Source organism: Anoplopoma fimbria, chromosome 7, assembly GCF_027596085.1.
Source record: "Anoplopoma fimbria isolate UVic2021 breed Golden Eagle Sablefish chromosome 7, Afim_UVic_2022, whole genome shotgun sequence".
NCBI lineage: Eukaryota > Metazoa > Chordata > Actinopteri > Perciformes > Anoplopomatidae > Anoplopoma > Anoplopoma fimbria.
In genome coordinates this window covers 16379967-16405327 of record NC_072455.1, presented here as the reverse complement: position 1 = coordinate 16405327, position 25361 = coordinate 16379967, and the positions used below count along the sequence as shown (strand labels likewise).

The 25361-nt window shown below is 40.7% G+C and overlaps 1 protein-coding gene across 1 annotated transcript in view; it reads right to left on the bottom strand.

Annotated features, from left to right (window-relative positions):
* Window positions 1-23881, bottom strand: part of LOC129093172 (ADAMTS-like protein 1) — a 59863-nt gene extending 35982 nt beyond the window's left edge. Inside the window, exons 1-2 of the mRNA XM_054601091.1 lie at window positions 23848-23881; window positions 23154-23377 (exon numbers count right to left, since the gene is read on the bottom strand). Coding sequence (XP_054457066.1) covers window positions 23154-23377; window positions 23848-23881 — 258 coding nt within the window. The remainder of the gene's footprint in view (window positions 1-23153; window positions 23378-23847) is intronic.
* Window positions 23882-25361: the final 1480 nt, after the last annotated feature.

Below are 25361 nucleotides of genomic sequence, written 5' to 3'. Positions count from 1 at the left end.
CTATCATTCAGGAATTCCAACCCTGACGTTCCAAACACAATAAAAACCCTGTGCCCCTCAAATCAAGACTTCAAATGCACCTCCCAATCAAACACCAAATCAAATAGCACATAATTGGTATCAATTAAGGCAGCGAGGAATGTGCCGCACTCCAGAGCAAATAGTCAGCAACCCTAATCACAACATCAGAACGGATGTCTTGACACTTTACCAGTACACACACACACACACACACACACACACACACACACACACACACACACACACACACACACACACACACACACACACACACACACACACACACACACACACACACACACACACACACACACACTTTTTATACTTGAGTTATACACAGCAAACCAGTCTTGAAGTCTTAACTTTTCTGCTAACAGTATGGGACTTGGCTTGTTTGACTTGTTAGTGGGGGATGTCTGTACATTCTGCAAATTGGGGAATTATCCACACACACACACACACACTTAACACCGGTGTATTTTGTGATGCCAGCAGGGAGGAGAAGCAGACGTGCACGTTTTCATAGGGTCTACACAGAAATCATATCTCCTTGCACCCTTAATCCATAACCTTCTGATATTTGCTTTCAGAAGAAATCCTTCTCAGATTTGCAAATGCATGACTACAGAAAATAAACCGTGGCATCGATGATGTGCCCAGAGTTTGAAAAACCAAACACCCGAGGAGGAAATTAACGTGTTTGACTGACACTCACTTGGAGCCGGTTCTCTACCACAACATTGCTAGAGGTGTCTCCTCACAGCTTCAACAATAATCAATGAAGATGATGAGGTGAGAAGAAAAAACGATATAGTGCATTGTTATTTTACACAAGGGCAGGCTTGGGGTATCAGGTTGCATGAGGGAAGCAAGTGGTTCAGAAGATTAGAGGGAACTGATTGTCCACAGACAGACGCTCTCACGCGGTATTTTTGTCGATGTGGCCATCATTTCAATCGGTTATGATAACATTGTACTCCCTAAAGTAATCGTTGCAATCTGGGAACACGGCAAAATCACCTCAACAAAGTCCAACAGGGCAGGAAAGAGGAGCTAACAAAATAATAATCCCTCACTACACAGAAGAGTCTCTAGTGGGGGCTACAACCTGCACGGCAAGGGTCAAATTATATACAGGGGTAGCTGAGGTAGCACTACTGCTAGTGAGCTAACCCGCTAGTATGTTTTTTGCCAGTTGAACACTTTCGGCTGTTGTCTTAATGTTGTTTTTAGAGGATTTAATTGTTAAAAACAAGTCATAATGGATACATTTAAATAGAAGCAGATAATTAAGAATGATGTTTATTGTTTTTTTTTACTACAGTGGAGTTCAGTGTCAATTATGATATTGCACACTGAACATTTACTAAACAGAGCTAGTGAAAGTATTTTTCTGGATGTCAGACTGATGCATAAAATTATTTGAGGACAAATTCTGTAATAATACAGCTGTAATACAGAAATAGGAATGTATTTATTGAAAAAATCCTTAAATATGGTAAAGGTTACATTTGCTTGAATATTAATTCTAATAATTATTTGGAAGGGTTGACTTTCTACAAGTCTTTATTCAGTTTAACTCTTTTATAATCACTTTACCATTGAAAAGTGTTGCGTTGATAACATTTCTATCACAGTGATAAGCTACCCGAACTGTTAAACCTTCATATTTGATTGGCTGCTCATGTTTGTTGCCCCATCTGACTTCTTTTTCAGTGATGTTGCCCCCTTACCAACATCGCTCATTCACAGTAGGGTAGAAACACACTAGAAAAGCCCTTCATGCAAAATAACATATCATGTTAGCCGGCAATGTTTTTTAGGTTTTGTAAAAGGTCACCAAGTAGGCTTTCCAAGCAGCAGAAGTTTAACTGATCCTTTCCTCTCCTCCTATGTGGAGTCAAATTAAAAGATTGCCATATTACGGAGAAATTACCTGAATTAACAGGCCCAGAGTTCTCCGAAAGAGAGACAAATGAAGCTAAAGTTACCAGGGACCGACATTAAGTTACTCTCAAGAACCTAAACCCTCGGCTCCCACGAGGAGCCTTAAATGGTTCAGTCGGGATAAATGGTATAGCCTCCCACCTCCCCCACCAACGGCGTATGTGCTCCAGGCATGATTTACACCAAAGTCATTGTTTAAAAAGCTTTCTGGGCCACAGTATAAAATGTTTAACCACGACAGTGATTTTACGACCTGCAGCTGAAAATCAAGCACACTTCCCCGTCCCCCAAAACCAGAGGATTAAAATAAAGATGTAATTCCCTGACAATCAGCTAAATCCAATTTAAGCCAGATGGGAGGTCAGCTGCAAAATGCAACTCAAAGTAGGCAGTAGTACATGTGCTCTCAAATACTCCCTAAACGTTTGCTTTATTCTTCTTTGTCTTTGTCTTTAATGATTAGCATTAAACGTTTCTTCTTTTTTCTTTTTATGGCCACCTGATCGTGATTATTTACGGTTATTTAATACTTCATATGGAAAGGTGGTTAAGAAATGCTGGTTCTACAAATGATATAAGCAATATTTGGTTTCAGTATCTGGTGGTAATCTGAAGATGATAGATTTACAGAGCCATGAAAACATCTTCTGAGGATACTGTATCAAGGCCGAGATGGTAGGAAGAACAGTGCTGCATACAAGGCCATTTTAGGGATAAATAATGCGCTCAAGGGAACGACAAAAAGCAAACTTGGCCTTAAACGGACCAATGTCTGCTTGCATACAGTCCAGCAGATCTTCTGACTGTAACTCCCTGCAGCTCCGCAAAGGAAGACATTTGTTCTGCCTGGATATTGGTCCCAGAACTTTTAACAGCATGAATGAAAACAAAAATGATTTGTTTCTCATAATAGCAGCTGCATAGTAAGGATCTTGTCAGCTTGGATAGGCCCGTAAAATCAGGTGATGTTGTGTTGGATGGTTCCCAGATGGTAGTTTCAACATTTACATCTGCTATTTAAACAGGACAAAGAATATACAGCAAGGTTAACAATGGCATCAGTATACTGTAAATCAATGAAATCCACCTATAAATTGTGTTTTGATTAGGAGTTTTGTATGAGCTAACTCCTATCTGCTTCCTTTATCAGGTTTAAGAATTTAAAGCAACAATATCAGCTCTGTAAGGCTGTTAAGTAGTAGCATGTTGTTACTTTTTAGCTAAAAGCTCACAACAGCACACAGCAACAACGCTAACGTGCTAATGTTCAACAGCTTTTATGCTTACCATGTTCTTACTCTAGCAAGTTAGCATGCTAACATTTGCTAATTAGCACTGAACGCAAAGTAGGCCAATGGCAATGTAATTAGTTTTGCAGACATTTAATCATAAACCAAACTGAAATTTTAACCTGATGATGGTACAACATGAAAATTCATGGGATCACCAAAGTCAGTGGGATTCATCCTGTGAGGGGCATGAATGTATGTACAAATTCATTAAAATCATCCTACACTTGACATTTCAGTGTGGAGCAAAGTTGTCGGCCAACTGATTGACAGCATATTGTAAATAAAATTACTCATAGAAATGAAATATTTCTTTGTAAGTAAGAGGTTAATAAGAAAACACATCTGCTTATTCCAAAAGTCAACAAAAACGTCCTTAATAAATATATATTTTATATAATTTACTGTGCTCTTTATAGTGACATTTTGAATAAGACAGTTACAAAAATCTGATCCCACCTGAGCAAGCCTCTAAAACTCCCACAATGCAGAGGAGGAATGGTCACATAACTAAGAATCAGCGGTGACATTTACTGCTTCCTGAAACTGCGTTCATAGGTTCTCAGCACCGAGCTTTTCCCGTTAGCACATCCAGGAGAGCTCATATGTTTTAGCAAATTTCTAGTGATCGAAAAGGGTAACTCCATCAGGGTCCCACGACACCAACAGCTCCCCCAAATGACTCTCTCTTCAACCCAACCATGGCCACCGGGGCATTTTAAAGAGGGCATGACAGGAGGGGATGGGTATAAATTAGCTATGTAAAGCTGCTTTAGTTGACTAAACTGGACCGCCAAGGTGGGCTAGAGGGAAACGAGGAGCGTGGGACCCGCATCCAGATCTGGGCAGACACTAAGCACCATGGCTTATTTATGGACTCCTAGCCAGCATCAAGCTTGACTGATCCCCTGTGTTCCACAATTGAGACCATATTGCCATTTTATCTGGATATCATAGCCTTTCAGAATATTTTTTTGAAACCATACTACATTTTCTGAAAACACAAATCAATAAAACTCAATATTTGTCCATTTACAAAGGAGTACATGACTCACTTTTAGGACGAGAATTACTTTCAGGCTCTAAAAAACCTACTGTCAACTAACGGCCTTTTAATGGCAAACAGTTAACAACTAGCTAGTAAAAGCTGAGCATTAGCAGCTAAATAACCTACTATTTTCCTCAGGAGTCAGTGAAGACCAAAACTGGGCTAAAAATGTCAAGAAATACAGCTCCAAATGAAAGACAAGGTTGCTAAAAGGCTGCAGTGAGTTTAAATAGCCAGCTGTTTGATACCATGTTAGCCATAACAACATAACACCATAATAACAATAAGGTGATAGCATGTCAGACATTATGTTTCAGTATTTGCGCTGCTAAATTTGATTTTTGAAATCCCTGACATTAAAAAAGAAATCTGATATATTGTCCAACTATAAATGATACAAGGATTCTAAATTTCAGTTGCTTAAATGTGCCAGCTCCAGATATTAAAATGGTCTATTAAAATAACCATGTGTAAAATAACATGTCATGTTTCATTAATAAACTGAATATATTACTTCATTTCCATAGTTAACACTGCTGAATGCACAGCATGTCTGTAAATCCTCTCTCTCCTGGTCATGTGACACTGAACAGAAGACATGACTGCTCCATCTGGGGCTGTTCACATTAGACACGCATCCTGGCCTTGTCCCCCCCCCCCCCCCCGAACTCCTTCCTGTCTGAGTGACTAATTTGTTTTGGTTTCCTCATGCATTTCAAAATAAATTACTCGTATGCTCTTGAACTGTGCTTCTATCTGGTGACATAATGCTACAAGTCAGTGGGAGCAGCAGTTATAACATGTGGGACTTGTAATCAGTAAACATGAGTATTAGGAATTAACAGCTTGCTGTTTTTGTCTGATACTAAAAAGCAGAGGATGCTTTTCTTTGAGTCCTTTATTTATCACTTGTCCACATTCTGTTGGTATTTCAAGAACAAACAGACGTCTGGGGGACAACAAGACAAATTAATATGATGATTTTTGTGTCTGTTCAATACAATGCACAATACACGGATCAGCTGATCTTGACAGGGACTAAAAACATTTCAAAACTCAGCACTTTTGATTGGTGTCGTAATGATTGAATTGTTTAGCCACTGTGACGGCAGTCTAAGTATGGTTTATGACCAAATCCTTCCAGCAATTAACAGGTTAAGACAGCTCCCTGGCTCCTCTGAACATGAGTTTATGTTTTCCTTTGTTAAGAAGTTTGATAATCTTCTTTTTAAAAGGAGGACCTACCTTTCCAAGGTAGTTAGAACTAGTTTGGTAGACTTTTGACTAGTACAAACTCTCGACAGCTTGTTCAGGAGGCTGTCTGGGAAATTGTGCGCCATGATGAAGAAATATTGCAGCTGTTTGCGGTAATTAATACTGTGAAATCAAAGATTCCTGGCTGGAATAGACTCCATCAGGATTGCAGAACTGTAAATATGACATCCACGGTCATGTCAGAATCCGTAGATAGTAAGTTCAGAAAGGAGAAAATGGAAATGATGAAATGGTTGAAATGGAAAACCTAGATGTATAATAATTACTCCAAAACATGGGAAATGTCGTAACCATCAACTTGAAACAGCTCATTTTAGTTAATATCACAACGCCAAGAGTCTTGGAACCAACATCCAGACTAATTACTGCATACATGACATGAGAGTTAAGAGAACTGAAGTTCAAAGCTGTAAAACAGTTCTTCTTGAACTACAGACATGAAACAGGCCCTCTTGTTAACCTCTTCCATAATTGCAAAACGAGACACAACAGTTCAACAGCAATTTTTCGAGCAGAGACACCAGGCAGAAACTCCAAATAAAGGGGCACCTGGTTTGTCTCAGCGGCTTATTATTCATGATGTGCGAGTGTGGAGTATTTACACTTGAAGAGGGTTGAAGCTTTTCTACCCACAGAAATACGTGTCTGATCTCCTGTATGTGCAGCTAAGGTTTCAGTTTTTAACCCCAAAATTGAGTCACATCAGTAACATGTGTTTTTCATTGTCGATAATGTTGTGTGTTGTCTTTGGCTGTGGGACCGTCAGAGAAAGGGATAGTAATATGATAAAGGTTGGTCAAAGGAGGCTTTAACCGTTGGAGCGTCCTCTGAAATCTGAATAATGCTGCAATAACGAGCTGCGCAAAGTTGCGTGTGCACTATAGTTCCTTGTGATGACCTGTGCCTGACCTACAAATATGGAAACGATTAAAGAAAAATGGATGACACCTCGAGCACATTGTTCCAATTCCCTTTGAAAAACACAGAAATTCACTGAATCTTTTTTATACAAATGCTATTAGGTTTTCATCAAAACACTTCTCAAGCAATTACTCATTTCATGATGAAGGCTTGTCCCAGGTTGAAATATGTTGGATTTATTTTTACTGTTAAATTACAAACTAGCCTGTTTAAAATCAGAGAAAACTGGCTTTGAACCTAAGTCTTTTCTTCTCCTCATAGCTGATAGTCCTGATCACTGCATGCATGATAATGTGTTCAAACACGTAGGTATACTGTATATAATGATTTTTAAAGTTTGTGAAGAGCAGATTTGTAATTGTGGAAAAAGTGAAACTGTGTCATTAAAGTGTCTTTTGTGAATGTCGGAGTTAAGATTCAAAGCAGAAAAATGGGTGCGAGGCTCGGCACTGAAAGTTCCCACACTGTATGTGACACTGAAGTAACACATGTTTTAGGCAGGCATCCTATTAAGACATGCCCATTTTTTGTTAAATCTTAATATAGCTACACATTAAAAAACTTGAATTCCTATTTTCACATGTTTGCAAATGTTGATATACAACCACAGGCTTTGAATGGACAAAATGTTATTGTACCGCTTGTATTGAAAATTCTTTACATGCAATGACCCCTTGATATGTACCATATCGTTTTCAAGGGATCCTCAAGGACAATAATGCAATATAAGCACAATTAGACAAAAATCAAAAGAATTAAACAATACCTAATGTGACAAGAAATATATAAAAAATATATAATAAGACACTAACTATTGAAATCATACTACATGCAGAGCATGCACATTTATCATCAATTCATAGATTATTTCAAATTTCCCCGCTGCGGGACTAATAAAGGATTATCTTATCTTATTATTAAAAAAATTTAATATCAGTAATAGCATTAAGTAACAAAGTTTTATAACAAAGTGATCCAATAAGAAGACAAGGCATTTTTGTGGATATATGATAATGTATGGAATAATCAAATGGAGCTTTTAACATAAAGGATACATGTTCCATTAACTCTTTTAAAAAGTGATTTTATTTAAATGTATACATTTAAAAATAAACTGCAGGCAATTCTGCATGTTGTGATAGGAGAGGGCCAATTTCATACATTGTTATGATGAGTTACAAAAGGAGAGCCAAGAACAGATCTGCATGGTTAATAATAAACTTCATTGAAAGGGGTAAGATTATTTTTGGATCCAGCCTGATATAAAACATCAGCACAATCCAGTAGTGGTAAGATGAGTTGTAATGCAAGCCTCCCACTAACAATACATGAGAAGCCGTTTCTGGATTAGTAAAATACCCAGGTTCATTTGCTTCACAATATAATTAATATAGCTTTCAAAATGAAATGTATGGTTGAGACTTGACATCAATTCCTATGCAATACAGCCCTCTTCCCATAACTTGCCATGGTGCCGGGAGTGCTGACAGCTCTTTCAAGCAGCCACACTTCAGCACGTCGACTGTGCTTTGTCCTGCAGCAGCCCCATTCAGAGGAGAGGAAACTATCCATCAGCCTGCCACAGCGCAGCTCTGCAATCAAGCATTCCTCACCCATATGCTTCTGTAATCAGCTGGGAAACGCATAGAAGATGCAACCGAATTGCTGAAAAAGGCACGGGGAGGATGATGTCATCTCTACATTGGAATGTGTGAAGCTTTGATGGATATATCATGCTGACTTCAGTGCTCCTTTTTTTGACGCAGTATGAACAGGAGAGACAGGAAAGTAAATGAGAGACAGATCCTTAATGACATACTTGAGTGGAAAGAAATCGCACATATAGTGAGTCATTTGAACCATATACACTTCCTTTTCATCTGCATTTTCTCTCTTTAAGCCTTCTTCTCTTTTTCAGACCATCACTCCATCGGGTCTTCTTTTCTCTTTCCACCCGTCTTGTATAAAATTTACTGGATAGCATTTCAGCTCGGCCTGTCGAAACCTATTGAGCAGATTGCAGATCTATATGGAAAAGAGCACTCACACGCCCGCAGTCCTGCCCTTCTTTTCCAAAACCACTGGCATATCAAATACAAGGCGCTCAGGACAACAAGGAAATATGGCCCATGGGACATATATTATGGTTATTCACCAAAGCCTCAAGATAAACACGACTCAAAAACTCCTGTCCAACAGCGAAGAGGAGCTTTAAAAGCTCCTTTTTGCTGCGGAAAAAAACAAGACATGAGGCTGTTGTAGCAACGCAATGCCAAGCTTACAAGGATCCAAGAAGTATGACCACAAGATAATGGCTAACAAAAATAGCTGACATCATTGCTCTGTATGTAACCAGAGGCAAAACAGGAGCGGCATCCTCGCCAACTAGATAGGAGGACCAATGGTGCAAGAGGGATGATGCACTGAGGGCCGCGTCGGGAAATTATGAATGTCCGATTTCACTAAGCAGTGGCAAGACACAATTATCAGATTAATTTGTGATTATTCTCTCACTTTATTAACATCATTGGTGGGGTGATTCCTACTGATTTCTGTGATCAGCTGACCGTTTCCTCTTGAGGTTGACGTTTGTACATTTGTACAAGCCCAGCACTTAACAATAGACAGTCAAAGTAAGCAACTAGCTGGTGAACATGGTGAAACATTCCGCAGCTAATGAGTCAATTTTCCCTTAGAAGTTGGAGGAGACCAAAAACAGAGCTAAAAGGAGACCCGAAACATGACTCCAAATGACGATGATGATAATGTTGCTCCGTATCCACTGGATGTGCAAATAGATCAATGTTTGTAACATGTTCACCTTGTCAACTTGAAAGATAAAAGCATTGTCAATTTTGTGTTTGCAGTTTGCGTCTGCTGCTCCCAAGTGGCCACAAAGTCAGGTAAAATCTGTTGATACATGTTTAAAGCTAATGTTTAGTGAGCAGTTTAACGATGCAGCCTACATGACGGTCATGTACAGCACATATAACAAAAAAAAGTCCACATCTTGGAGCCTGTGGGTAGTGATTGCATGGGGAAATGTCAAATTATCTATGATAAAGGTTCTACAGGACTTAATGATAGGTTGCTGCACGTCATGGGTTCCTGTCTCTGTGTGTCTGAGTGTATTGTGGGTAAAAGTTTTGTGTGTGTGAGTGAGAGCTAGAGAGACAGCGAGAAAATAAATTGTCTGTGTGCGTGTGTGTGTGTGTAATCTCTAGGCTATGTACGTTTACTTGCCAAGTAATACATCATTCCCTTAAATACACTTTGAGAAAAGTTTATATTGCAAAACTCACGCCTCAGGCTATGTTCCTTTATGGTTTTGTTGAAATATGGAAATCACATCTAGTTTCTCTTTCACAGTTTACAAAACAAATAGTGGCAAACGCACGCTCGTGAAAAGAAACCTCATGTGTCCTCTGTTAAGGTTAGTGTCAAGTCAAAGCTTGCCCAGGTGATGGAGGGGGAGAAGGAAACATTTGGATGCATGACTGAAGAGTAACCGCACAGGAAGAGAGTTGCAATGGATCAGTGCACCCCCATCCCTCACACTCCCACATAAAAAAAAAACCTCTACCCTGTTTTCACAGGAGCTTTTGGGCTTACAGCTGTCTAAATATGCTACTGTAGTGAACTCCCCACCAGTGAGGTATTCAGCCGCTTGGACGGTAAAACTGAACGGCAGTAGAGGGGAGGAAAGGGGAAGAAAACCCACGAGCACGCTTCCCATAATAATACCCAGCATTACTTAATTCTATCTTGACCCCTAATTGGATCTACTTTATTTTTATTTCCCCTGGGTTAGATTATCTTTCTTACACCTTGTTTCTTTGAAAAAAATAAGAAAAGGGACAGTTACAGGGAAAACGCTCTGTAAAATGTGTGTAAATACATTTTCTGAAAGTCCTACCGATCAATTATGAGAGAGAAAACAGAGAGAGCAAGCACCGGACGACTGAACACCTTTTAATAGTTTCTGTTGCAGCCGTCAAAGCTCAAGAGCAGCACCTTGTGTCCCAGAGACAAAACTACAAGTCCCTTTAAAGCTCATATCAAAACAGGTTGTAAAAACAGGCCAACGGATGCACGTCCATTCAGCTTTTCAAAGTCGTCTTTATTAAATTAAATATGAATATACTGCATTTATTATTCATTTTCAAATGGCTGCAAAAAGGGCGGCCTACAGCTTACATTTGGTCTGCCAAGCATCCAAATGATTGAAACAAAAAGAACAGATTTGTCTCTGACTTTGACCTCTGACCTTTACAGAGAGGTCAGAGTCAGAGGAAGGCAAGAGAAAAAGAGGTATTTCTTAGTAAGACAGACCAATAGATTATTCATTCATAATATATATTGCAGGAGTAGGGTTTTTTTAGAAAAACTCTGGAGAAAAGAGCAAAATCTCTGAGCTCCAAATATCAGTTTCAGTTCCCAGTAGCCTTGGACACACATGCAGACACACAGAGTCCATGGAAGGTGCAGAGAAGAAGGATAAGACTTGTCTGGAGTGTTTGGGGTGGTCCAAGCCCTCTCAAGTGTGGCAGAGCTTTATATAAACCCATAGCTTCTGGCATCAGACACAAAATAAGAGGGTGTTAAAATAAATCCCCACTCTCCCGCACGTACACCGAGCTTACATATCCATACATCACACAGACATGTTCACATTTTAAAACATTAGCGGGTACTGTAAAGACAAACGCTTTTCTCTCGCTTTGCTATCGTCATCGAATTCCTTGAAAAGTTGTGCGGACACACACAAACAAATTAAGAAAAGCGGTGGGGGCCCCTGTTTGAGTGCCTACGTGTGTGTGTGTGTGTGTGTGTGTGTGTGTGTGTGTGTGTGTGTGTGTGTGTGTGTGTGTGTGTGTGTGTGTGTGTGTGTGTGTGTGTGTGTGTGTGTGCGTGCCAGACAGGAGCCACAGGCTGAGCTCATCTAGAAGGGCTTCACTCTACGCCTCCCTCTAATTGGTGTCTATTGCAGCGTGCCGCCATGCAATTGAGGGCAAAACAGCGCCAGGCCTTAAAAACCTCATCCCCACCTCTACCTTCCCCCACCCATCACTCCATCATCTCTGGGAAGCTGGTGAACGATGGAGTGGAAGAGCAGCTCCTCCGCTGTATTTCATCCCCCTATCATTATCCCGGTGAGGTCATTCAGAAAAAAGCTGATTGTGAGAAATGCTGCTCGTTTGCTTGTGGTTTAACCTGTAAAACCAGAGGCGCCACAAATCATAACCTAGCAATAACAGTATGCAGTACATTTTTCGCTTGGGAAATAAAACTGTGCTCGGTATTGGAGGGGTCAGTTGGAATGAAATGGAAAAGATGCTTCTCCTTTAAAAAAATCTTTTTATCGGTTTCATTTCTTACTGAAAAGAGATGAGCTGTTGATCCTTTCTGCGCAACATTGATGATTTCTTCAGTGATCAAATGATTGATAGCTTTATATTGTTACTGCAGACATTTGGCTCCACAGAAATGCAGAGATTAATATCATAAATCACGGACGGACTATCTTCATTGACAAACCGTATAACTACACAATGCAGACGTTTCATCGGGGGACAATGCAACATGAATAGTTGTCTTTGGTCAGTTAACACCCCGGTTCTTGGCTCAAGTCCTCCAGGCAATGTTCTCCTTGTGGGACCTTAACCGTGCACTACGGGCTCATAAATCTGGAAGCTTCGATGCTCTGCTGAGTCACCTTTCATTGTGATTCGGGTCAGGATTTGGAAAAAAACGCTGGGAAGAGGATTCCAAGAAGTTTGCACGCATGTTGTGGGAGGATAAACATGCTGTAAAGTACCAGATGCTGGTCGATAAAGGACTTATAGATATGAGTTTTCCTTTTTTTCGTAAAAGGTCCGTACCCATATCTATTGCCGACTTTCAAAGTAAGTCAACTGTCTGAAGAAAATTGAAAAAGAAAAAGTATGGAAAAAAAAAAAAAAGCCCAAAGTACCGGTTCATGAAGCCAGTCAGGAAAAACAAACACACACACTTAAATCCTGATCCTTTAAATCGCTTTGGCATCACACATGGGCTTTGACTACTTTTGCCGTGCTTAAAATATCAACTTCTCCACATTCAGTGTCCGGTGTGTGCATCTGGTAAGCATCTTTGGAATTAATGCCACGCTGACGGATGAACAAAAAAGGCCCCGTTTCTTGAAGCCTCAGTGGTTTCTACGCTCATGTTGGAAATCAGAGAACGGGCCATGCTCACAATCAGCCCGAGAGCAATTGTAAACCTCATGCATCAGACCAATTAAACCACAACCACAGTGAAGTTACAATGAAGACGGTAATATGCATCTGTAAAAGACCACAAGGCCATGTCATCTAAAACATGCAGCTTCTGCTTACATGAGATGTTTAACTAGCGTGGTTGAAGCCTCTGCCTACAGGTCAAGTTGCATGATTTTATCCTTTTAGACATTTGTGTGAATTTGTCATAATTAGCATTTGAATTCTTGAGTTATGGACAAAAACATGTTCGCTCAGGTCAAAGTGACCTTTGTTCACCAAAATCTGTCAGCTCTTCATTGAGTCCAGGACCCAATTCCAATCCTATCCCATCACCCTTTACCCTCTCCCTTCACACGTCCATTACGTTTGCATGTACATTTCAGGGTCCGCAATATGAAGTGTCATCCCAAACCAATAAGCACAAATCGGAAGTGGGTTATAAAACCTTGCAGCAGCGAGTCTGCATAAATGCTGACTTAACCAGCTGCCCCTACTGAACACTTACAACTCCATTTTCTGTTCTACATGGAAGACATGCAGTACAATTGTAGTTCAGTGCGACTACCCTTCAACATTTAATCATACACTGGTCCAACTAGGATAAACATTTAATATTGTCATACGGACATTAACAAATTAAAATAAATGCATCGCATTTAGGCTCAAATATTCCCTTCGCTGGTCTAGAAAACAGTAGACCTGTTCATTTAACATTTAAGTGGTCACAAAAACAGTTCCTCTTTCTGCAGGGAGACAAAATTCTTCCTGAAGCCTTCCGCTACATTCCTGCCCAACACCTTAAATAAGGGTTCTTCGTTTAGCCGTGAGTGTGACTACAAATGTAGTTCACTTAGTCCCAGAGAGGGAGGGTGTAGAAGTCGGATTGGAATTGGGCCCGAATAACGTTTGAGCCAAACTTGAGGAATTCCCTCTAGGCATTTGTAAAATATCGCGTGCACAAGAATGGGACGAATGTAAGGACAACTCGAAAACACAATGCCTCAGGCCAGGGCTGTCGTCGGCACGGAGGCGTAAAAGAGTTTATAATAAAGGCATTCTGCAGACAAAGAGACACTCAATATCCTTCAAACCATTGTGCATGTCCATTACTCTGCTGTGCTGCTGGGAATTGTGCCATTGTACAGGTCATCGTTATACTGTTTCGCCCTAAAACCTTCCATTTGATGCTTTGACTTTGTTTGGCAGACGTCTTTATGTACTTTGGATGAGAACAGCTGTAGCTTTGTAATCAAACAACACAAGCTCAGGTTAATTAGCATTGAATCAAATCTCTTTTAAATTGTTCAAATACGCCTTCATCTGCTCTTGTGATAAAGCCAACTGATATTTGGCTAACTCACCAGGCTGACAAAATAAGAGCTTAGTCAAACAATCATAAAGCAAAGAGGAGATGTAAAATGCACTGATTCCTCTAAATAAAACTGCTCCACAACATTTCTCCAGAGATCTCATCGTCATTATTGCTAGTTATTTAACTTTGCCCCCCAAACACCAGTGAATATTTTGAAAACCTCTTTCAATACCATTAACAGACTGGCAAGCTCCACTGCTTTGTGCCTTGTAGAAGATTGATGTGTGTGCGTGGATGTGTGTTTGAACATGAGATGCGAACATGAGGGTGAATGATAGACTTGCATGAATCTTTGCCTGCAACCTAAATAAATCCTTTAATTACACTAATTTGAGTCTAAAGGCTTACCTCCTGTTGTGTAAAGTTCTAGTGTAAGTATGCCGTCTCGTGTTGCAAGCACTGTTCACTTTTCAGCTTGGAAGAGTGTCAGAGTCATTTTTCAATTTTGTGGTTTGTGAACAGATTACTTTTCTCTCTCCCAGGGCTCCCTGAGAGCGAGAACCGTCTGTGATTGTGTGCAGGAGGGTGTGAGCTTGCATGTGTTTGTGGTGCCGGCACACGTACACTTCGTGGTCTTGATTTTCTCATGTTTACACTCAGAGGACTTACACCGGCTTGCAGTGATGGGTTGTCGGCATGCACGAGAGAGAGAGAGAGAGAGAGAGAGAGAGACCACCACGTTCTCACTGTGCAGATCAAAACCTTCTTTCGATATGCTGTAAGCAACGAGAGGCCTATAAGGGACTGAAAATCCTTTAAGAATACACAATTTACAGACAGGCAGCAAAGCTTTTTTTTTGCCAAAATGTAATTCAAACCTTGTTCTTCTGCAGGGCATAAAACAGTGGAGCTTGTCTGTCATCCAAAACTACTACTACTGAGCGAGGTGAAGGACACTGTTGATGATTCTAATGCTGCAAAAGCTGGAAAAAATGCCTTGTTGGAGAAACCCTTTTATGAATCTGCTGCTTGACTGTTAAAGCCTTTTTTCTAATGTCGTTATAATAAAATTCTCCTGATTTGTTGAACGATGGGATAATGTTTAGCGTACAGTGTGAGAGGCATCATGACCTAGTGAGAGAAAACTTTCTTCTGTTCTTTCTAAATAAATAATTTGACTTTACACACTATCCTTGCATGGTTCCTGAACATAAATGTTTTAGCAATTACTTTCATTATTGATAAAACTATTAATCTAAGTTAAATCTCTCTGTTCAGATTTAAACTGATTCTTTTGCCTGAAACACAGTTCAAAATACCTAAATATATTGACATATATGACAAAGAAAAGCAGGAAATACACACATTTGAGGGGGAAACCAGCAGATGTTGAAGCCATTTCTTAAACAACACTGCCGAACAATTAATCATTTTCTAAATAGGTTTCTGGTCAATTTTCTACCAATCCATTAAAAGCTCTCTAATATGTGCCATCTTTGGTTTTCTTCTTCGTCACATCTTTTTTTAAGTCACATTTTAATTTCTTCAGATATAATGTACAATTCGACTTGAGGTGTGACACAAGTTTCATAAAATAGGTTCCAATTTTGAATACTGGACTAACACAGGATTTTTTGGAGTTATGTTGGAGGATTAGCGCAAAACACCTAAACAGAAGTTCCTAAGGATCCTGAATCAGGGATCTATACTTCTACCTTTAAACCACCCAGCTGTAGATACACTGCAGCAAGCCAACCCTACAGAGAGCAAACCAGCACATGGCTTTCCAGATAGGAAAAACTGGGAGATGTGTTTGTTTGTTCTGCTACTGTAGTGTACATGCCCAGCCACAGCCACACAGAGCCATTAAAGCCCACATGAAAGACTGGGATCTGGTTTGGGTTGCACCTTGCTCACTGCCTAACCTAAACTCTGCTCCGCATGTGTGGCAGGGATCCTTCAGCAGCAGCTTATTACTGCTGCTACCCAGGATAACACTGCTGCTTACACTGGATACTGGCTACATACTGCAGTCTGCCTGAGCCAAGAGCCCACTATGAACACCTCACACAGAAGCTTACATTGGAGTGCCACTCAAGTTGGTAATTGCCACCCTGCAGTCAGTTTATGTCAAGTCGAGAACCACACGGTGAAAAACATCTTGTCCCAGACACATTCTTATTTCAAAGCAACATTTATATATTTTTTTATTAACAGCTCTAAAGCCCAAAAGCTTGGGTGGGGGACTCCCACCCAGAACAAGGACTTGTTATATTGAAATGTTATTGTTTGGCTGCAAGACGCTGGAGCATAATCTAATTTCTCTTATGACCCTCTTATTCAACCAGAATGAAACCACATGTATGTCAAAGGACTTGACTGATCTTGTCCACGTGTCCAAACACAAGCAGAAACAAAAAAAGGAATATTAGTAGCAATTGCCACTTGGAGGCAATTAGTACCTGCAGTGCCAAAACCCAGAGCCAAAACCTCCAAAACATTCCTGGATGAAACTTTTTGGCGTCAACACGTCTCCATTGTACAAGTGCGTCCCTGCTTGTGTCCGTGCATGCCTGCGTAAATGCATGCCGAGCGTGGAGTGGAATACAAACATCTGCGGCAGGGAGTGAAACGTAAACAATTAGAAATCAATCACTTGCCCAGAAAAACGTGTGCATGCCTTCACACGCCGAAGGAGGAGCAGATCGTGCAGGAGGTGAGGACAGAAGAGTGTGAGGAAGGGAAGGGAGGTGGGAGGAGGCTTCGCCCATTAATCAAAGACATAGTTTTGGATGCTGTGCATAAGCAAGGTGACATGCGATAGTGTTGAATTGTAAAAAAAAAAGGCGCAGAAATCACATGCACATGGATTCCCGGATTGCACAGCACATGCACATGTCAGCAAATACAAACAACTGTGGGATTACATGAGGGTACGCTGTGCAGATGGGAGTGTGAGTGCAACGGTAGCCAGCAACACAGACACACTACTGGCTGCACACACACACACACACACACACACACACACACACACACACACACACACACACACACACACACACACACACACACACACACACACACACACACACACACACACACACACACACACACACACACACACTCACTCACTCACTCACTCACTCACATTTGTTGTGTGGGTATTGTGGTGAGGTCTTATCCCTGGTGGTATTACCTCAGCAGCACCACTCCAGTAGCCACAGCACAATGGTGTGAGACCACATCAAGCAGGTCGGGGGGGATATTCGATGTGCCACTGTGAGGACCAAGGCTTTACTGAACACATATGTTGATGGAACAAACACGGAGGGGAGAGAAAGATCTCCGGTCCAAAGCCACATGGCTTCACACCACGTTCACCAGCACTCAGCACTTTCTTCAAGAGCGCTGGGACAAACACCCTTCAGCCAGCCAAAGAGAATAAGACAGGAAGGAGGTGAGTGTCTCCTTGTTCTGTCTTGTTCAGTCTTTTCTTTTCCACGTTTCAAATGTGCAAAGGACGTATTTCGTGTGCAAGCTAAAGTCTATTCTTCTATGCCAAAAACAAACACTGGCATAGCTGCTAACTGGCATCACGAAAGCAGTTATTAACTCGCTGTTTGGACGCAAGGTTTTCCAATCCAACTACAGCCTGAGCGGCTTCACATAGAGGCAAAGGTGTTTCTAATAAACAACAGAGTCCAACGCATGCACGGAGGACAGAGCCAGATCATTTAATTTCTCTAAAGAAAACAACTCTGAAAATGAATAATAATGAGCATATGAGAATATGCTTATTATTAACAGTGCAAAGAGAAGAGTGGGAGCAACATGACAGCATGTATGTATGTATTGTTTTAGTGTCCCTGCATGTAATGTTATGATTAGATATGATTTAAATAAAAAGATTACTTTGAAAGGAAGGATTTGTATATGGTTGTATGTGATAGCCTGAATATATATTTAATTTGGACTCATATCCTTATTCCAATAGGATTTGCAATAGTTGAGGGAGGGAATGATATTCTTTGGAGATCTGTGCCGAACAAAGATGTTTTCTTAAGTCTGAAGAATATGTGTAGGCCAAGACATCTCTGCTGCATGTCAATATTTCATTTAGAAAGGTATTTCTCTCACAAATATTGTGCCTCCTGCAATTGAAAATTGCAGTACGCCATATTGGGATTGGCATCAATCTTCTCATCTAACTATTAAAGATAGAAAATAAGTGTATTTACCAAAAGGTACCAAACATGGTGCATTTTCTTCCTCATAAAACATTTTCAGAGACGATTGTTGTGGAATAATTCAAAACCTACAGTCAACAGTAAACCTGTGGAATAATGTAAAACCATGGGCAGGACTGACACTCTCTCATACCTTGCCCGATAGCACTTCTAGTGGTCAAAAACTCCACAGAGTACCTTTAAGCGCTATAAAGGTTTCATGCACGGTTTAAAAGAGCCTTTTTCTTGACATTTAAGCTCAGAAACCCCCTAAAGCTTTAACATGAAGTGCTGTTAACACCAGGGGGCACAGCACGTAGCGAAAAAAAATAAAATGTAAGCCTAAACATCCTCTCAGCCTGCCAAAACTAACATGCCCATCCCTTTAATGAAGACAAATGAAGTGTTTAATTGTGCAAGACCATTGCCCTTTCCACCTGGCGCTCCATGCAAAACACAGCTGCCAAGACGGCGTGCAGCTGAGCGATGGGCCTCTCCTCTCTCTCTCTCTCTCTCTCTCTCTCTCTCTCTCTCTCTCTCTCTCTCTCTCTCTCTCTCTCTCTCTCTCTCTCTCTCTCTCTCTCTCTCTCTCTCTCTCTCTCTCTCTCTCTCTCTCTCTCTCTCTCTCTCTCTCTCTCTCTCTCTCTCTCTCTCTCTCTCACCACCCCGACTGGCCCTTGGCCCCTCTCGCCCAACCTCAATTACTATGAACCCTGACACCCTGCCAAAAGGCAGAACTGTCTTAGCACTTGTTCACCCCGAAGGTTTTTAAAAGAAAGAAGAAAAAAAAAAAAGCCCCAGACGTTTACAGCCTGAGGTGCAATTGAGCATGTAAAAACATTAAGGACCGACTTGTTTGGCATGTGATGAAGTGAGAGAGGCAGAGGGCAGAGAGGAAGACACGCCAAACAAAACATCGAACATCGACGAGAGAGATAAAAAAGGTGAGAAAATAAAACAACAATGAAAAAAGGGACAAGAGCGTCATTCCATGAGACGTGAAGACAGGCAGTCCTCACACCGGGCCTCAAGTCATTGCTGCAAAGTGGGGCTCTAATGACTGTCATTACCAAACACTTCACTGTCACAACCCATAATATCCTGGCCATTATTGGTGTGGATAACACTATGTGTGACCAATAGCAGCAATCAGTCCCCATGACCCTCAGTGGAGCGTAGGAGGGTTTACAGAGAAAAGGAACTACTTAGAAGTACTCTTTGTACTTCTGTCTCTACTGCTGTACAGCTGTTTGTGTGTCCAACTCCTTTACTTTAGTTATATAGCTTTTTATAAATAAAATAATTCATTTGAGACCATTGAACTCTTGAGAAAAACAAATGTTATTTTTTACATCAAACCTGCGCTCATCAATATTTTAAATGAGCAACTGATCAAATGACTAATACGATTAATAAGGTTAGGGCTGCTGTCGGGAAACCGCAATATCACACAAAGATATCTGGAAACTGACACATACACACACGTCCGGTAAATGGAGGATCACCTTTCAGTAAGCCACTTTAAAGCTGTCTGTTGACAGGATGATCACATTTTGCCGTCTAGACAGCAGCCAGCTGAGGAGAATACCGTGTGGTGAGTCTCTCTTTCTCTTTCTCTTGCTGTTTCTCGCTCTTCCAGCCCGATTTCAATTTCCAACAAAGATTAGAAGTGTACCATACTTGTTCTCTGTCCTCCTGTCTGTTTCTTTTTTATCTCTCTCTGTAATCACCACAAGGCTGGGTAGTAGCTGCCACCTGACCTGTGCATCATCACCTTTGGAATAGAAAGTTAAATCTGATATAAATGGCTTTCAAACACTGCTTTAACCTTAAGAGTTATATAGAGATAAACAGTCATAGATCAGTTATCTCCCTGCAGTTAAATGAATCTGACGATACAAAAAATATATATATTTTGAAACCTATTTTGCAGGATTTGAGTTAGTTGCTGCTCTCAAAACTGCTGGAAAAATTCATTCATGGCCAAACAATGAGTGGGAATAGTCGTAGAGAGATTTATGACTAGCTTTTCTGTTTATCTTTACAGTCTTACTCATTCAGTCATGTTACGGAGAGAAAAATAAAGACTTTCTCAGACTCGGAGGCCAACATTTAAGACATCAGACCCCCCACGCCTTTTTGATTCAGGAACCTCTCAACGTAATAAACTGACTTGATATTTGTTTATGAATGCTGACATTGTTGAAGCTCTACAGTACATGCTTGCCATCACATAATAAATATGGGTTAATTTACAAAGGTATGCTAGGCCTAAGCTGTTAAAGACAGCTCTATTCCATCGAAGTAGCTTGTGCCGAGGCTGCCAGGAAAAACACTTTCGTTCGGAGAGAACAATTCATCTGTGGCCCTCTTGAGGGATAGGGTAAAGGGTGCTGGGGAGGTCAGTCTTATTGCCCACCGCCCGACCCTGGCACATACTCATGAAAGTTAAACTAGAGAAAGCGAATACACTTTGGAGTCTGAGATCTGCCTCCTGGGTTGCTTGCTAATTAAGCTGAGTTTTTCTTGGCTTGGAATCAAGCTTAATATTGAACCAAGATCCAACACACAAAGCAGCGCTACGGGAGAGAGCCAAATCGACTGAGTGCTGGGAGGAATCACAAGTATGGCTCCTGGGAGTCTGCAGGATCCGCATCTGAAGACATGTTAGCATGTGGCAAAGAATGGCAATTATAAAAAATAAAAAATAAAAAAATAAAAAAAATTCTTGTCACACAAATTAAGGTGTGATAAAAACTTGGAGGCTGTTACGTCCTGTCTAAAGGTTCTGACCCTGAACATCCTGTAAGAGTCATCCTGTATACCTTCAGTCTCTCTCGTCCTTTCTTTATTATAATTGCATCAGATTTAATGGTCAAAGGGCAGCATTCTGTCTGTTCAACCAAGACAGAGGTGAATATTACAGACAACACTAACTAAGGGAGAAGTGGTTACGTTATTTTTTGTTCTGTTTTTAGGTTCTATTCTTCTTTAAAGCTAGACATTTTAGCCAAATACTAGGTGTTTAAATTAATAGTTATATATTTTGAGAAATATGCTTATTCATGTTCTTGTTGAGAGTTGAGAGAGATGATGTGATTGATACCACACCCATGCCTTAAGTGTGCATCTAGAGCCGGGAGGCCATTAGCGTAGCTTAGCATAAAGACTGGAAGAAGGTAAACACTTATCAAGATCATTAATTAACATGAACATTAACATAAACATAAACATATTGGAGCAATATCACTCTCATATATGTTTTTTAAATATTAAGCCACCACCAGCAGCTGGTTAGCTAAGCTTATCTTTATGCTAAGCTAACTGTCTTCTGGCTCTTATGCTTTCAAATCTCAAGTCTTGGATATAAAGCAAATAGGTGAATTTTTCCAAAATGTTAAACTCTTACTTTAATTCACAGAAAAGGGTAAATGAGATACTAGCTCACTACCAATGCACCGTTTTTGCACCTGTGTGGTGATGGCAAAATAATCCAACCAAATTCACAATAATGAAACCCATAAAGAGCAACTGAGGCCCGGATGGCATGAACACAGAATGTGGGAGTGGATATATATAAATGTCGTTTGTGAGATGTTTGGTTTGAAAACCACTCGCTGATGCAAAGTCAAAAATTTGCTTGAGGTCAGTGCATCATAAATCACACTGCTGCTTGGTTACAAAATGAACTCCAAATGCTGTAAATATAGCTGTTCGTGGTTTATAACTACAGTACTATAAGCATGTACCACGGCGCTGACATTCTTGATTTCTGATTGTTTTTAAATGTGTTATCCATTAAGTCTGCCTTTGGGAAATAAAAGAGCATGTATAAAGCAAAGATGGAACAAAACACTGTCAAATATATGTCAATTGGTATGACAGTCAATAAGAATATCACACTTAATAACAGCGACCAGAATCAGAATGATATCTGATCGCCTCTTAAAACTGAATATGACCTTTGCCTGCCATTGATCTGTAAGGCTATCCTGCACATGTGAATGTTAAAGTAAGCCCTTGTGATCCTGCCTTAAAGTGTGATGGCGGTTCAAGCAGATCACTAGTTTCAAAAGAAATGTCCATATATTTGATCAGTGTTCAAAGGGCTGCTGAATATTCTATATGTTAGGTCAAAGGGTCATTAACTCAAGCGTTGAGGCTTATGAAAGGTGTGTAAGCAGGACTTTTCACCTTTCACCTGATGGAGGAGGTCATACATGCAAGAAAGTCCATGTAAACCAGAATATCTAAGTCAGGTCAATAACATAATGTCCTCATAGCAAATAGATGAGGGAACCCTCAAGATAGCATTTCTAGAGATCCCTCTGAAATTGCACCAGGACCAATCCCATCACAAAGGAATGATGAGATAGGCCGACCAGACGTCTATTTCAGCTCGACCCTCCCTCCCGCCCAATTAGATAAAACATCTGGGTGAGAGATTGGCTTAAGAAAACTGCTACGGCCGGGACTCATGTCTCATCAAAGGTGTTGACAGAGTGGGAGTAATGTGATGCAAAAAAAAAAAAAAGCAACCCCACCCTTGAATGTGTTAACTGCGTGCGTTTGCCTGTGCTGCCCTGTTTCAAATCAAGCTAGGTCAGCCCGCCCTTCACTCCCAATGTCCCACGATCATCATTCACTTGTATTCATCACTGAGGTGTTACATGGCAGAGTTTTCACTCCTCTGGTGTGGTGCTTTACGTAAACACACCGCAATAGATTAATTGGCTGATTTGGTTTCATCTGACACATCAATTTATTTCTTATTTAAGCTATAAAAGGGGAAAAAAGTTAGACATTTGAAGTTTGGAATTAAAAAGCAGTTGGAGTTCAACGTCAGGGACTTACAGGGTCTTCTGGTTTTTGGCCGCCATCTTGGAGAGGCTCCTCTGCAAGGTGATCTCGTCGAATCAGAGTGAATTCCCTGATGAACACTGCATCCCCATCGTTGGCCCAAACAACAACCTGAAAAACAAAGAATCTATCAGAGGTGTCTTTCAGGTCAATACACCACCTTTTGACCACAAACACAAAATGAGGCAGTGTGATGCAGCCAGAGGAGCCTAACACAGCTGAGATTTCACGATGAGAACCAAAGAAATAGTGAGATAGGTAAAACAGAGCAAAAGAAAAAATAAAACAACACATAAGTTACAAACCAGGCATCTAAACATACAAACCATGTTTTATCACTTATTATTTAAGTATGGGTATTCCATATGGGGTTTAAAAAGAAAGAAAAAAGGAACCAGATACACTAAACCAGAGCCCAGTGATGCAACAAGGCCTTTGTTATTCATGTCATAGTGTTTCCAACAGACCATGCTATTTCACCACTCCGGAGCAATGGTGATGGTGGGAAAGTAAGTATATTGTAGTAAAACTTATGTTTCTGTTTGCAATTATTTAGTGAGCATTATGTTTTTTTTTTCTTTTGGTTAGTGCTCTGAACCGCAAGTCCTTCTTGATGAGGGGAACCGTTACAGGCCCTTGAGGAACTCACAGCAGAAGAGATCTGATATCAGAAGACGTAGTAGCATACCTCTTCGGGGAGACGGGTGGGGGTCGAGGTGCATCGTGGATAAGGCCCATTAGCAGCACAACAGGGCCCACATTCTCCAGGATGCACAAATTCACAGAGCAGAGGCCCTCAGCTGCTCTCCGTGGGTCATAAACACTCTGTAATGACCCGGGTCAACTGCCTGCCTCCCGGGCCTCTGCCAAGGCACAGCGAAGCAGAGCAGGGGATGTGGGTTTTGGGTACTTAGGGTTTTTTTGCATCGTAGGGGGCCGCCGATTTTGAGTTAAAAAAAAAAAAATGCTGCCAAGCAACTGCAGCAAAACTTACACCAGCTCTGTGTGGGAAAGAGCCACAGAGTGGACTCTTAAATAAGACAAATCAAATCTGGTCCAAAGCCCTACACTCAGCACTGCTTAGCTGTAGTCACTTACACTGCGGAGGCATCTGTAACTACACATAAGTCACCGCAGTAAAATGTGGGCAAAAGCCTCCTCAATCAAGATCATAATGAACAAGCACGCTGTTGTTGGGTACGGATGTGCTCATGTGTCAGCTGTTGGGCCACGACGTAACATTTCGGTTTATCTGTATCTTTATAAATGAATACAGCATTTTCTTATATTTGTATTCCAGCACAGACTAAAGATTCATCTGTTCAGATTGTAACTTGGCTCGTAAAATAAAAATTCTTTATCTCTTATTGTCTCTAGACGTAGAACTCATATTATTTGATGAAGTAGATGTAGTTGCATGATTTTTGCTATTTTTGTTGTACACACATGGTTGAATGCACTTGTAAATTGCTTTAGATAAAAGAGTCAGTTTCAAAAATGTATTGTTGGACTATTTATAATTAATCACCTGCAAAGCGGCTGTGTGCAAGGGTCTGCAAGTGTGAAAACTCGTGTTTCCTGTGAGTAACCGGTAGAATACATTGCTGGACATTTAATACAGCATGTGTTTCCCAAAATGACTCAGCAGTTTAAAAAACTTCGAAACTATAAACCCTACAGACTTGATTGCATCTAGCATGGGAAACCAAAGAAGTGATATTAAAAAAAAAACATTATCATAATACAGCCTACTATTGGGTGCTTGAATATAGCATGAGATCTCTACTGAAGCGTGTCCTTTCTGCCATCGATGCTGAAAATGAAAATGTTGCACAACTACAATCCAGTGGTAAAGCCAACATAAGTCAAACATACAAACACTAAGAGAAGCTTTGCTGATGTGTGTGTCGGCTAAGATGTGCTGAAAACCACTTAAGTGACCAGATGTCCTCGCTCCAGGCTAAATGGAGTCCCCAGTCGAGATGAACATGCCGATTGCTTCTTTCTCAAGAGATTTTTTACACCGTCTGCAGAAATTATTTTCTCACCCTTTTAGTGTCTTAACACTAGACAAATCTGACAACCATTTCCTTGTCATTTTGAAGTTTGCATCCATCTTCCTTGAAGGCCGTGCGATACGCTGGAACCAGACTGAGCCACGAGCTAATGGTGCATGACAGCTAAACTCTCACTGGCTGCCGT